The sequence below is a fragment of the Gekko japonicus genome, unplaced genomic scaffold (genome assembly GCF_001447785.1).
Source record: "Gekko japonicus isolate JY-2015 unplaced genomic scaffold, Gekko_japonicus_V1.1 scaffold5491, whole genome shotgun sequence".
NCBI classification, from domain to species: domain Eukaryota; kingdom Metazoa; phylum Chordata; class Lepidosauria; order Squamata; family Gekkonidae; genus Gekko; species Gekko japonicus.
This window is the reverse complement of record NW_015176148.1, coordinates 21,886-36,321: the sequence shown is the minus strand read 5'-3', so window position 1 is coordinate 36,321 and position 14,436 is coordinate 21,886. Positions and strand designations below refer to the sequence as shown.

The following is a 14,436-nucleotide window of genomic DNA, read 5'->3' as shown; positions in this document are numbered from 1 at the left end:
CTCCCAGGCAGGAGCAGAAGGACACCCGGATGCCTTCTCCGTCGTCTCCTCTGTGCACTGAAGGGAAAAGAGCCGCCATGCAGACAGCCCAGGTATTGGGGGGTATAGTCACCCCCCCCCCCCCCCGGTCTTGGATGTTTTCTGCAGAGAAGCAGGACAATTAGAACATTACTTTTGATATGGCCCAACTCCAAATGTCTCCGTAACAATATGGAATTTCCCACGGAAACCTATTTAGTCCTTGATCCTCCGGACATCTCTGGCCTCTTCCCCACAAGGCTGCTAACCCCACTGTGGCTGAGGACGGCCCCTCTGCTTCCAAAATGCTCCCAAGGAGGGCTGGGGGAGGGGAGATGTCCCAACGGGGCTCTTCTCGCTCTTCCTATATTAATTGACTCTCTGTTTCTGGCTTCCCCCCTCATGGGCCTGCTTTCCAGTGTGATGTAGAGAAATTGCTTCCTTCTCCTCCTCCTTGCAGGCCGGGGTGTCCTTCGAGGAGGTGGCCGTGGACTTCACCCGGGGGGAGTGGGCCCTGCTGCGCCCGGCCCAGAGAGCGCTCTACAAGGAGGTCATGCTGGAGAACTTCGGGAACGTGGCCTCTCTGGGTGAGGAGGAGCCTTCTCTCCCTCTTGCACTGAGGAGTGACAATAAGGAAGCCCTTCAGGAGGAGGGATGTGGTGTCAGGCTGCCTGCCTCTGGTCCCTGTGGCTGGTCTCTGCCTCTGTCCTCTGAGGTGGGGAGGGTCCTGTGCCTTCCTTGCTGCGAGGGAGCCTTTGCGTGGCAGTCCTGGGCCTGATCCACCTGAGCGGCCCTCAGAAGAGGTGCCAGGAGGAGGCCTGGTTGGGAGGTGGTGGTGCTGGAGGGGTCTCAGCAGGGGACTTCCCTCCAGTCTGGGCCTACCCTTCCCTGGGCTGAGGTGTGGCTGTGGAAGGAGCCTTTTCTTCTCTCCCGTCTGCCCCCCTTTCTGGCCAGGTCTCCAGCCTAAGTCTCCCCCTCCTCGGACCCCCCGGGCCTCCTCCTCCGTGCCGTGTTTCCTCCTTTCTCCCTTTCTCCCTCTCTCCCGTCCAGCCAGCCTTCCCTCACGTCCCTCAGGGACCGCAGCCAGCCCCACAACTCTCTCACGGGCTGGCCACGAGTGAGACATAATCGGGCATCTTCCCCATCAAAGGTCTTAGTCACTGTTGAATTCGGAATGACCCAGAGAGATATTCTAAGGGCTTTGAGTGCCACCCAACTTTAAAACTCTCCTTTCCGTCTTTCCCTCAGTCTATACCTTGATGCTTAATCAAAGTCAACCCTTTCAAAAGGAGGGTCTCACGACTTTGTGGGGAAACGCTGCCCCCATGTGCAATCTGTGCCTACGGAGACTGAGGACCGTAGAGGCCCAGAGTTGGGTGTACGTGTGTGCATGGCCACATATCCGTGCTCCTACAGAGTCTCAGGGTGACAAAAGAGGGATGAGTCTTGGCCCCATACGGCCCTCCATCCCAGCCCCATGACTTGCCTATTGGGTGTTTCTGGAGGGACCATCGATCTGGCTTGGAATTGTTGGATTTAGGGATACATAGAAGAAGAGGTCTAATTTTGTGTGTTTGGGTGTTTTCCTAATAAACAGGACCTCAGTGTGCGAAACCTGACCTCATATCCCGGCTGGAAGAAGAGGAAGGGCCGTTTCTCCCCAGCTGCGATCAAGAAGAGGGATTGGCAGGTAGGGGCCGTCTTGGGACTGTGTGTTTCCTTTGCCTTCCTCGGAATGGCGGGTGAATGTCTGTAGCCTTGTTTAACCTCAGAGTTTACCCTGAAAAGAGCTTGGATGACTTGTGGAGGCCGAAATGGGGCCTGGAGATCTTCCGCCCGGGACAGGAGGCACTTCCCTTCTTCCCGAGTCGTATGGCCCTGAGGCCAAGTCTAGCCCAGTCTTGTCCACTCTGGAAGGCAGTGTCCTTCTGTCCAGGGTGTTGGCTAGCCCGGTTTCGCCTGAGATCCCTTTCACTAGAGATGCCAGGCCCTGATGCTGCCGGCTCTCTCTGCCTGCGAAGCAAAGCACATGCTTTTTGGCAGAGGTGTGACTCGAAGCAAACCGAGGCGGCTCTCGCGTGACCACATTCTACCTCCTCCCCCTGCACGGAGTGGTGTTTCATGCGATTGTAAAAGATCTGGTGCATACAGTACGCCAATATGGAATCCAGCCTCTTCCTGAGGAAGTCCTGCCTTTCCCAGGGTATAACCCTAGTCAGGATTCAAGTCTTCTGAATCTGCTATTAACCATTCACTGTTTTCTAACTATTGTTTTTAACACGTTTATTCCTGATTGATGTACTCTACCCTGAGCCCTTCCAAAGAGGGCGGTATATAAATTTAACAACAACAATAATAATGTGGGCTGAGACAAATAAAATGAATTTCAATAGAGAGAAGTACAAAGTCCTACACTTAGGTACATAAGATCAAAGGCACAGCTATAGAATGGGAGGGACTTGGCTTGACAGCAGCACATGTGAAAGGGATCTAGGTGTTCTGGTTGATCACAAGTTAAACATGAGCCAGCAGGGCGATGTGGCTGTGAAGAAAGCGAATGCAATCTTAGGATGCAGTAACAGAAGCACTGTGTCCAGATCACGGGAGGTGGTAGTTCTGCTCTATTCTGGTATGGTCAGGTTTCACCTGGAGTCCTGTGTCCAGTTTTGGGCCCCATATTTTAGGAAAGATGTTGACAAGCTCGAGCGTGTCCAAAAGAGGGCAACCAGGATGGTGTCAGTGGAACAGTCTGCCCCGGGAGGTGGTGGATGCTCCTTTCCTGGCCATATTCAAGCGGAGGCTGGATGACCATCTTTCGGGTATGTTGTAGGGCTGTCTTTCGGCTGTGTTCCTGCAGAGTGCAGGGGGTTGGACTAGATGACCTGCAAGGACCCTTCCAACTCTAACATTCTATGATTCTATGAATACGAGGAAGCTGTTCACCTACCCCAACGATTGTGTAGGGGGGGGTCTTAGCAAGGGAGTCTCCACAGCAGACTGCTGCATGGGGGTGGGGGAAGGGAGCACAGGGGCAGAGCAATTGGGATGTCGCCGTCTCACTGTTTGCTTTTGTGTTCGCTTTTTGAAAGGACACTTGACCCTTTATACAGAGGCGTCAAACTCATTTGTTACGAGGGCCGGACCTCCTGAACGTGTCCCTTTGTCGGTGTGGCCCGCGTGTGCCGTAAAAGGTCATGCCGGGTATTGGAGGCGTAAGCTCAGAGTCACTCTGGATTCGCCAGTAAGGTTGGGAGGCCTCAAGCACACCCACAGAACACAACAAACATGTAAAATGCCAATGTAAGAGTCTTAAAACTGTTGACATTTCAAATCCAATTAAAGTATAAACTGTATAAACGTTTAAAATATAAAACTATAAGACATTTCAGTCATAAAATTGAAAAAATGATTAGGGCCATAAAGGCGCACACCTCCCCTTAGCAATCATTGACGCTTCAATGCTGTTATAATAGCGAAGTATTTTGCTACTGAAGTGGCGATTGTCGGGTCAGTATCTGTCAGCAGATGGCTCCAGTGGAAGATGTTATTTCCATAACACTGGATAGACCCAATAGGACCTAAGAGATGACCAATGAGAACAAAGCAAAAGAAGGTGTGTCAGCGTCCCAATCTCGCCAGAAGCGCAGGGACAAAACCTGTCTGAATATGGAGTTCGTGAGAAACGTCCCGTTAATTCTGCAGACGGTACAGCATTTAATCTTGCAAGAGTAAAAGCAAATCTATGAGGGGGTGGTAAGATGGCTTAGATATGATGGAAGGGTAAACGGAGGAGGAATTCCCAGAGCAGGAGGAGAAGATACACGCCTGGCACATGCAGCGGTGGTACTCACCCTATCCCAGTTACTTGCTTTCGATCTGATCTGTCTCCATGCTTCTTGCTGAGATATATTCTTGAGTGCTGATATTGGGAGGCCAAGGAGGTTCAGTTTCTTCTCTCCTTGTGTTTGTGTCCTTTATATAAAGTTTCTATCTCTGCTACCTGGCATGACATTTCATGACACACATGGTCTGGCCCAACAAAGTCTCATTTATGTCAGATCCGGCCACCATAACAAATGAGTTCGACACCCCTGGTCTAGAGGATACTGATTTGTATTTTTGGTGGTCTGCAGAGAACTATTCTCCAACACCACATTTCAAAGCAATCTCCTAATTCCTTAGGGATTTATTTATTTATTTATTATTTATTTACATGAGACTTATATACCGCTCATAACCTCTAATGGGTCTCAGAGAGGTTTACAGACTTTACTACTATACAGTAGTGATTGAACCTACCTAGGGCCACATTTCACAAGGGGAGGGACTTCCCTAGCGACACCATGTTGGCAGCGCTTCTTTTCTTCTCCCGGCGGGCTCCGGATGTTGTTGTTATTTCTGGCCTCTTTCTGGCTGCCCGGCGACCTGGAGGCTTGGTGTTTTGCGTGCAAACGTTCTTTCCGGCTAGGGACGGACTTTGCTCGTCCTGGTTTTAGTAGAAGGTGGTGAGGAACTGCCCACTCCCAAGCCCTTTCCATCTCCATTCCTTGTACAGCTGCAGTTTCCTCTCTGCTGCCCCCATCTGGCTTGAGTTAGACTTGCAGTCTGTCAGCTGGCAGCCAGACCGTAGAAGAATCAGCCAACAGAGTGGGATCCCGTCCACTCGGTCGCCCTAAGTGATTGCCTAAGAGGGGCTGGCTGTGGAGGGGTGTCCCCAAGCCCCTCCTCTGCCATCGTCCCTAGCCTGGAGCCCTACCAGGACATCTGAAAGCTTTTACCTAAAAAATCTTGTTAGTCTTTAGGTGCTCCTGGGCTCAACATTAGGTGTTTGTGGAAAGTGTCATATCCTCACACCAGGCACCCCTTTCTTTCTGCAGGAGCCGTGTGGCGATCAGCGAATGTTGCAGAAGAACCCCGATTGATGGGAAAAGAGGATACATATTCAGATGGGATAGAGAAGATTGAATATTTGGATGCACCAAGGAAGGAGGAGGGGAAACACCCACCTAAAGGGAGGAACAATTCCGGTCTTTTGCAGGGGGGTTACTCTCTCCAGGAAGACACATGTCAAGGAGACAACAGGGAGGAGTGCACTGCAAGCAAGAAACGTTTCACTGACATATCAGTTATTAATATTCGCCAAAGGATGTGTAATAGAAAGAAAATATATAAATGCCAGAAATGTGGGAAAAGTTTGAGGCAGAGAGCGCACCTTACATCCCATCGAAGAATTCACACAGGGGAGAAACCACACAAATGTCAGGACTGTGCGAAAAGCTTCAGTCGGAGTGACAGTCTTACTTCCCATCAAAGAATTCACACAGGGGAGAAACCACACAAATGTCAGGACTGTGCGAAAAGCTTCAGTCGGAGTGACAGTCTTACTTCCCATCAAAGAATTCACACAGGGGAGAAACCACACAAATGTCAGGACTGTGCGAAAAGCTTCAGTCGGAGTGACAGTCTTACTTCCCATCAAAGAATTCACACAGGGGAGAAACCAGACAAATGCCTAGATTGTGGCAAAAGTTTCAGTCAGAGTAACACTGTTATCTCCCATCAAAGTATTCACACAGGGGAGAAACCATACAAATGCCTGGAGTGTGGGAAAAGATTCAGTCGGAGTGACAGTCTTCCTTCCCATCAAAGAATTCACACAGGGGAAAAACCATACAAATGCCTGGTGTGTGGGGAAAGCTTCGGTCAGAGTGGACACCTTGCTTCCCATCGAAGAATTCATACTGGGGAGAAACCATACACATGCCTCGAGTGTGAGAAACGCTTCCGTCACAGTTCTCGTCTTATTTCCCATCAAACAACACACACAAGAGAACCATACAAATGTCTGGAGTGTGGCAAAAGCTTCAGTCGGAGTGACAGTCTTACTTCCCATCAAAGAATCCACTCAGGGGAGAAGCCATACAAATGCCTGGAGTGTGGGGAAAGCTTCCGTCAAAGTGGACACCTTGCTTCCCATCGGAGAATTCACTCAGGGGAGAAACCATACAAATGCCTGGAGTGTGGGGAAAGCTTCCGTCAAAGTGGACACCTTGCTTCCCATCGGAGAATTCACTCAGGGGAGAAACCATACAAATGCCTGGAGTGTGGGGAAAGCTTCCGTCAAAGTGGACACCTTGCTTCCCATCGGAGAATTCACTCAGGGGAGAAACCATACAAATGCCTGGAGTGTGGGAAAAGATTCAGTCGGAGTGACAGTCTTCCTTCCCATCAAAGAATTCACACAGGGGAAAAACCATACAAATGCCTGGTGTGTGGGGAAAGCTTCGGTCAGAGTGGACACCTTGCTTCCCATCGAAGAATTCATACTGGGGAGAAACCATACACATGCCTCGAGTGTGAGAAACGCTTCCGTCACAGTTCTCGTCTTATTTCCCATCAAACAACACACACAAGAGAACCATACAAATGTCTGGAGTGTGGCAAAAGCTTCAGTCGGAGTGACAGTCTTACTTCCCATCAAAGAATCCACTCAGGGGAGAAGCCATACAAATGCCTGGAGTGTGGGGAAAGCTTCCGTCAAAGTGGACACCTTGCTTCCCATCGGAGAATTCACTCAGGGGAGAAACCATACAAATGCCTGGAGTGTGGGGAAAGCTTCCGTCAAAGAGGACACCTTGCTTCCCATCAAAGAATTCACACGGGGGAGAATCCATACTAATGCCTAGATTGTGGCAAAAGCTTCAGTCAGAGTAACACTGTTATCTCCCATCAAAGTATTCACACAGGGGAGAAACCATACAAATGCCTGGAGTGTGGGAAAAGCTTCAGTCGGATTGACACCCTTATCTTCTACCGAAGAACTCACACAGGGGAGAGACCATTCAAATGCCTGCAGTGTGGGAAAAGTTTTGGAAGAACATATTACCTCATCTACCATCAAAGAATTCACACAGGGGAGAAACCAAACAAATGCCTGCAGTGTGGGGAAAGGTTCAGTCAGAGTAACAGTCTTACTTACCATCAAAGAATTCACACGGAGGAGAAACCATACAAATGCCTGGAGTGTGGGAAAAGCTTCTGTCAGCGTAAGAGTCTTCCTGCAAATCAAAGAATTCACACAGGGGAGAAACCATACAAATGCCTGGATTGTGGGAAAAGCTTCAGTCAGAGTAACACTCTTATCTCCCATCAAAGTATTCACACAGGGGAGAAACCATACAAATGCCTGGAGTATGGGAAAAGCTTCAGTCGGATTGACACCCTTATCTTCCACCGAAGAACTCACACAGGGGAGAGACCATACAAATGCCTGCAGTGTGGGAAAAGTTTTGGAAGAACATATTACCTCATCTACCATCGAAGAATTCACACAGGGGAAAAACCATACAAATGCCTGGACTGTGGGAAAAGCTTCAATCAGTGTAAAAGTCTTAATTCCCATCAAAGAATTCACACAGGGGAGAAACCATACAAATGCCTGGAGTGTGGGAAAAGCTTCAGTCACAGTAACAGTCTTACTTCCCATCGAAGAATTCACAAAGGGGAAAAACCATACAAATACCTGGATTGTGGGGAAAGCTTCAGTCGGAGGGGAGAGTCTTACTTCCCATCAAAGAAATCACACAGGGGAGAAACCATACAAATTCCTGGAATGTCGGAAAAGCTTCAGTCATAGTAAGAGACTTGCTTTCCATCAAAGAATTCATACAGGGGAGAAACCATACAAATGCCTGGAGTGTGGGAAAAGCTTCTGTCAAAGTGGACACTTTGCTTCCCCCTGCACACTTTAACGGCCATTAAAAAGTTCACAGAGAAACCATACAAAGGTATGGAGTGTGGGATAATCTGTGCTCACAGTAACGTTCTTACTTCCCATAGAAGAAGCCACACGGGAGAAACCAGGGGAGAGGAAACTCATGATTTTAATTTCATAACCACCTCTCAACCTTGACAGTTCCTTGTTATAACTGACGAAGGAGGAGATTTATTGCTCTAGAATTGCAAACAACTGCTGTCTTGAGTCTTATAACCTTTCTTTGAGAATTTAATTGCAGTTACCAAGATGTATTCTAGTCCATGTAGTATAGAAACTCCTTTGCACAGTCACTTTAGGGTCCAATTGTTTTATTTGTAAGACAATCACGTGTTCAAGTTCAACGATTTTATTTATCTTCCTCTGTCATCTCTATCAAAAGTGTGACGTAAGGGTCAAACGAGGCTTTCTGCTGGTGGCTTCCTTATATCGGGTGAACATATCATGTGTGTCGGGTATCCCACTGTACATAGCCTTCTGCCCATCAGCTTAAAAATTGACTTACCTAAATCTTAAAGAATTGTAATGCTTAGGTATTTAGCTAAGTGTGAGAAATGTTTGGAGACCTGATTTTTATTGAGTGTAGTTTTCTTTAGCTGTACGATTAATTTCACCTTTTCATCAAATTCTCGCCTAATACAAAGAGCATGCTTTATTTTAAATTAAAACCGTTATCTCTAAGAAGTTTTTTATTTTTATTTCTTTATTAGGTTTCTACCCCGTCCTCTCCTGCCAACCTAGCAGTTCGAAAGCAAGAAATTGCAAGTAGATAAATAGGTACCACTTTGGTGGGAAGGTAACAGCGTTCCGTGCGCCTTGGTGTTTAGTCATGCCGGCCACATGACCACGGAAACGCCTTCGGACAGCGCTGGCTCTTCGGCTTTGAAACGGAGATGAGCACCGCAACCCTAGAGTCGGATTCGACTGGCTTTCGAGCAAGGGAACCTTTACCTTTACCTTTACCCCGTCCTCACGTCAAGCAGCTCAGGGTGGCTTACAATTTTAAAACCAACATAAAATATACTCAATAAATTACAAAATTACAATTTAAAACCAATTAAATAATTAATCCAGTTAAATATTAACGATGGTGGTGAATTATTATAAAGTGCAAATGCAAATGTAACAACCAATGAAGTCATTATTACTGGAACGTACAGCAAAAAAGCTCTGTTTTCAAGGCCCTGTGGAATTGCTGGAGGTCCCACAGGGCTCTGATCTCACTTGGAAGCTTGTTCTAACATTGGTGCCACCAGGGAGAATGCCCTGGTCCTAGTCGCTGTCAACCTGTCGTCCCTAGGCCCAGGGAAGGCCAGGTGGTTTTGTTTTCCAGATCGCAGTGCTCTCTGGGGAACATGAGGGTAAAGGCGGTCCCTTAGGTAGGCAGGCTCCTGACCATAAAGGGCTTTAAAGGTGAAAACCAGCACCTTGAAGTGAATCTGGAATGCTATCGGATTCAATTTCAGTCGGCTCAGCCTCAGCCATCCCACCATGTCCTGCAACGCTTGGTCCAGATCTTCCATTTTAGAGTCAGATTGACCACTCAACAACAGATAGAGCTGGGTGTCATCTGCATATTGGTGACGCCCCAGCCCATGCCTCTGGGCAATCTGGGCAAGGGGGCACATATAGATGTTAAATAGCATCAGGGAGAGCACTGCCCCTTGTGGCACTCCACATATTAGTGGGTGACTTTGGGACAGCTTCTCCCCAATTGCCACCATTTGTCCCCGACCTTGGAGGAAGGAGACGAGCCATTGCAAGGCAAGCCCCCGAATCCCCATGTCGGTGAGGCGGTGGGTGAGCAGCTGATGATCGGCCGTGTCGAACGCCGCAACCAGGTCCAACAACAGCAGCACCGCCGTCCCGCCCAAATTCAGATGCCTCCGGAGGTCATCCATGAGGGCGACCAGTGCTGTCTCCATCCTATGGCCTGGGCGGATGCCAGACTGGAAAGGGTCCAGCGTGGAAGTGTCATCCAGAAAGCTCTGCAACTGTATCGCCACTGCCCTCTCTATTAACTTGGCCAAATACAGCAAGTTGGAGACCGGCCGATAGTTGGCTAATTCGGCCGGGTCCAGAGTTTTTTTTTAGGAGAGGACAGACCATTGCTTCTTTGAGAAGCCCTGGAACAGCCCCTCAGAGAGGGACCTGTTGATAATGTCCCTAACGGTGCCTCGGAACCCCTCATGGCCAGCTTTAATTAGCCAAGAGGGGCACGGATCAAGGCTGTATGTGGTTGGCAAATCTTGAGATCAACCTCAGCAACGCCATTGAAGATCGGAGACCAACCAGTGAGAATTTTGAAAGATGTGCCATTTGAAATTCGAATGAAACGGAAGGCATATAAAGGACTGACCCTATTCTTCCAAAACCATCAAATCAGCTACAGATGGTTGATTCCAGAAGGACTCATTTTCAAGTTTAAAGATAAAAAAGAAAAGATTGACTCCATCTTCAAAGCTCAAGACTTTATGAAGAGACACGCCAGCTCAGAGGAAGCAGCACTTGCTGAATGGGAGAAGATTGGAAGCAGAGAAGACAGCGACTCGGAGAGGGAGGACAAAGAGCCAGAAGAGGAAGGTGCTGTAGGAGGTGCAACCTACAATCTGAGAGACATTAAAGGAAGACAGCCCAAAAAATAAAGACTGGTTCGTGGAGCACATGCAAAGACTTTATTAACAATGAACCAAAGGGACACTACTAACATATTAACAATTTTATTCTCTACAGAACTTAATGAAAGATGATCGTCAATCTCGTGGAAGAAGCTAAAGACGACTGGATTATTACTAACAAAAAATTAACATACCAGTATTAACACCACTCACTCTTTCTCTTGCTCCCGCTATATACCCTCCCTTTTTCTCAAATTAAAAGCAATAAAGTCCTCTCCTTTTTAGGAGAGTTTAATCACAAAAAAAAAAGGCTGCACGTGATTGAGATCAATCTGTAAACTTCCTCAAGGCTGGGCGAACTGAAAGAATCCAGAATGGGACCAGAAGGTTGGGAGGTTGCGGCGGAGCAACAAAACTTTGTCTGCGAAGTAGCTCGCAAAAGCCTCACAGCCTATATCCAATTCCCTAGTATTTTGTCTGCCCTGTGGCAGAGTTGTTAAAGACCAAATTGTTCTATATAATTGTGCCGGGCGTGAGCTAGCAGATGCAATCGTGGCTGAGTAGAATTCCCTTTTCGCAGCCTTGGCTGCCATCTCATACGACCCATAAACGTTTGATAGGATGCTCTTGTTGCCTCGTCGCGAACACGCCACCACTGTCTCTCGAGCTGTCTGAGCCTTCGTTTGTTCTACTGACACAAGATCTGAAGACTGACCTTTGATATTTCCCATGAAACCGCTGGTTCCCTTTTTCCACAGCTGTAGAAGACTGACACCACAGGGTTAATTTCTTTTAGCTAGTTTTCACAGCCCAACGGTGAGGGCCAGGGAGAGAAGCTGCTATAGTTGTTCAGCATGCATCTCCCATTATCAGGTTCGATTCAGCTGATTGGCCATCACGTACAGAGCCGGTCACCGCCTGGGTCCCTCACACCTGCAGGACCGACTCTCCCCCTCTGCTCGACCAAGACAGCCGGGACTTCTCTGAGCAGGGCCTTTGGCAGGTGTTTCCCTGCAAATGGGTAGGATCAACAACTGGCTGTTCATGTGTATCCTATGTTGTGCCCAAAGCCTGGGGGAATAGCGTGCCCAAGGTGATCAGGAAAGCCGCTTTTCTTCTGGCTTTCCACAAATTAGGGAATGGAATGCCTTTTAAAAAGATGTTTCAGTAAAGAGACAGGGGCTGCTGTCTGTCCTACAGTGTCCAGTTTCTGCTGCCCTAAGCATGATCCTTCTGTGTAACTATTGTACCATTGAACGTATCACATAAATGCGCATGCTTTGTTTCAGCCCTTTTTTCTCCAGATTTTCTGTTCATTTCCTGCTTTTTGGGTAATCCCAATCTCTATTTTATTGTTTCCTTAATGACCCGTTTCCTCTTGATCTAAATTGTTTTACACTGCGTAATTCTCCTTGAGTCCAAGTGAAAAAGATGAACCATAAAAGACATAGGGAAAAAACTGCTCTGATCTCACCTACTCCCAGGTACCCCGAGACCCCAGAAGATAGTGGTTCCTCCCACAGAGAGCCTGGTCTTTAAACATGATGAGAAACCCAAACGTTAACCCAGAGCAAAGGCAAACAAGTCAGGCATCAAAGGCCTCATGAACAGGCTGAACTCCTGAGTCAAAGAGTAGGCACAAAGAAGCAAGTAAGGGCTGCGCTTGAAGCCTGATGCTCAGCAACGCCCCGGAAGCAAATATGCTGGTCACTTCAGTATACTTCTGCTTCACCATATGTTTTTCAGCTCTCTCCCTAAACTCTTACTCCTGCTGTATCTGTCACAGTTCAGATGGGGGTGTCATCTGACGCTGCCACCACTCTGGTTTTCGGATCCCTTGAGAAGGCCCAGAGCACCTTCCCAAGGCCTTCAGACCTCCGTTGTTTGGCCATATAATAGGCATGAGGACCAGGCAGAGGGAACAGCAAATAAAAGCGTTATTTTTACAGGAGGTCAGTCAAACAAGGTGTAAGAACAATAACAATAAGTGGGTGAAAAGGAACCAAGTGACGTGACTAGACTCACAGTCCCCAGTTCACTGTCTCAATTGGGCCTGAGCCTGCTCACCCTTCCTTTCAGGGTGAGGGTCTCTCCCAGCAGCAGCCTTCCCTCAGGCACTGCTCTCTTGGAAGAAATGAACAGCTCTCCTTCTGTACCAGGTCTTTTATTATCAGTCCCCTATCTCTGTGATTGGCGAAAATTGGCACCAAAACCTTTCAGGGACTTCTGGGAGTTGTAGGCCTGGCCTCCACCCACTGCTACGCAGGCTCCCTGGGCCTGCTAGGCCTCTACTTGCACAGCCCACATCATGACAGTATCCCACACTGCTCACACCAAATGTCAGGTACAGAATCACACCTCAGGCCCCCTGCCTTCTACCCCAGGGCAGTCCAGACTCTAGTTTGGAGTCAGTCTGGGGCCTGGTGGGCTCATAACCAGCAGTGAACAGAGAGCCCCAGGCAAGGATCCCTGAAAGGAAAGAAAGCTTTCTTGAAAACTGTGTGGCCTCGTACACTGACCTCCTCACACTTGCCCAAAGTGAAGCTGGCCGGACCTGAGGCCAGGGAATCCGATCTGCTGTGGAGGCTGCTTGAGCCTTGGAATTCCACTGATGATAGAAAGTAGAACTTTGCTCCTGGGGCTTTTGCTGTAGAAGCTGAGTGGGTGATATTGGACCAGTCACAGACTTTCAGCCTAACTTACCTCACAGGATTGTTGTACAAGTCACAAGGGGGAGAGGAGAATGATATAAGCTGCTTTGGTCCCCATTGCAAAGAAAGACTACTTTTCCTCCTGGTAAACCATTGTTGCCAAACTCCAGGTGAGGGCTGGAGATCACTCAGAATTACAACTGCTCTCCAGATGGCAGAGATCAGTTCCCCTGGAGAAAATGGTGGACTCTGTGTCCTTATACCCTGTTGAGATGGCCCCCCCATGACAGCCAAAGTGACGTGGCAGTCAGATATTCAGAGCACGGAAAGGGGCTGCAGGGGGGATATGGAAAGGTGAAGAGTGAGGGGGAAATAAAGGTAGGTTGATGATTGGTTGGGAAGGAGATAGGGTTGCCAACTCCAGGTGGGAAATTCCTGGATATTTGAGGGATGAAACCCGAAGAGGGTGAGGTTTGAGGAGGGGTGGGAGACAAGTACAATGCCGTAGACTCCACCCTCCCAACCAGCCATTCCGTCCTGGGGAACCACTGTTGCCAATCTGCAGGTGAAGGGATGAGATCACTCAGAATTACAACTGCTCTTCAGGTAGCAGAGATCAGTTCCTCTGGAGAAAATGGTGGACTCTGTGTCATTATACCCTGCTGAGGTCGCCACAGCACATTGACGCTGAATGCCCAAGGCCTTGCCACTCTCCCAGAGCCTCTTTCTAGAGCTTTTTGTATTTATTTCCACAACGGGCCTCATTCCTAGTATTTCATAATACAGAATCAAAAAACCCACTTGGGCTTGTTATTTGAATACTTATAGTTAAAAAAGCATTATTGTTAAAAAAAAAAACCCAACAAAGCCAGCATTTAGCTTAGGCTATTAGATTAGATTCTCCTGTCTGTATTCCTTTTGTATTAACCCGCCCGGTCGCTGGCATCCCTATTAAACCAAAATCTGTTTACTGGGGGCAACCCCTCCATTATTATCAGAGAGGGGTTTAAAAAAACAAAACACCTTCCTCTCTTTAAAACCAGCCTGCCCCTTTGCCCAGGGACATCCTAATTTCTTTCACTGATTCGCCCCTTTCTTTCTCTTATTACATTTTCCCTCCTGGCTCCACTGAAGGGCTCTCTAAGCAGGGATTGTTTGGGGGCTTCTTTGCGGCATTGCTCACCCCTGGCAGTGTGACAGCAGATTTTTTGAGGTGGGGGGGGGGAGGCTCCCAATCCCTTAAAGGGAAATTGGCGGGAATCAGTGACTCCTTAGCTATGAGTCCCGCCACCTTTCCTTAAAAACACAGACACACAATGAGTATTGCCTCGAAGAGAGAGAGAGAGAGCCGCGGTCCTAGAGAGGCATCTAGTGA

The 14,436-nt window shown here is 48.3% G+C and overlaps 1 protein-coding gene across 1 annotated transcript; it reads left to right on the top strand.

Moving 5' to 3' along the window:
- The first annotated feature begins 5,144 nt into the window (after window positions 1-5,144).
- On the top strand, window positions 5,145-7,878 carry LOC107123542 (zinc finger protein 91-like). The gene is given in 2 exon segments (XM_015426792.1): window positions 5,145-7,561; window positions 7,563-7,878. Coding segments are annotated over 2 exon segments (2,604 nt in total). The 5' UTR covers window positions 5,145-5,164; the 3' UTR covers window positions 7,770-7,878.
- The last annotated feature ends 6,558 nt before the right edge of the window (window positions 7,879-14,436 follow it).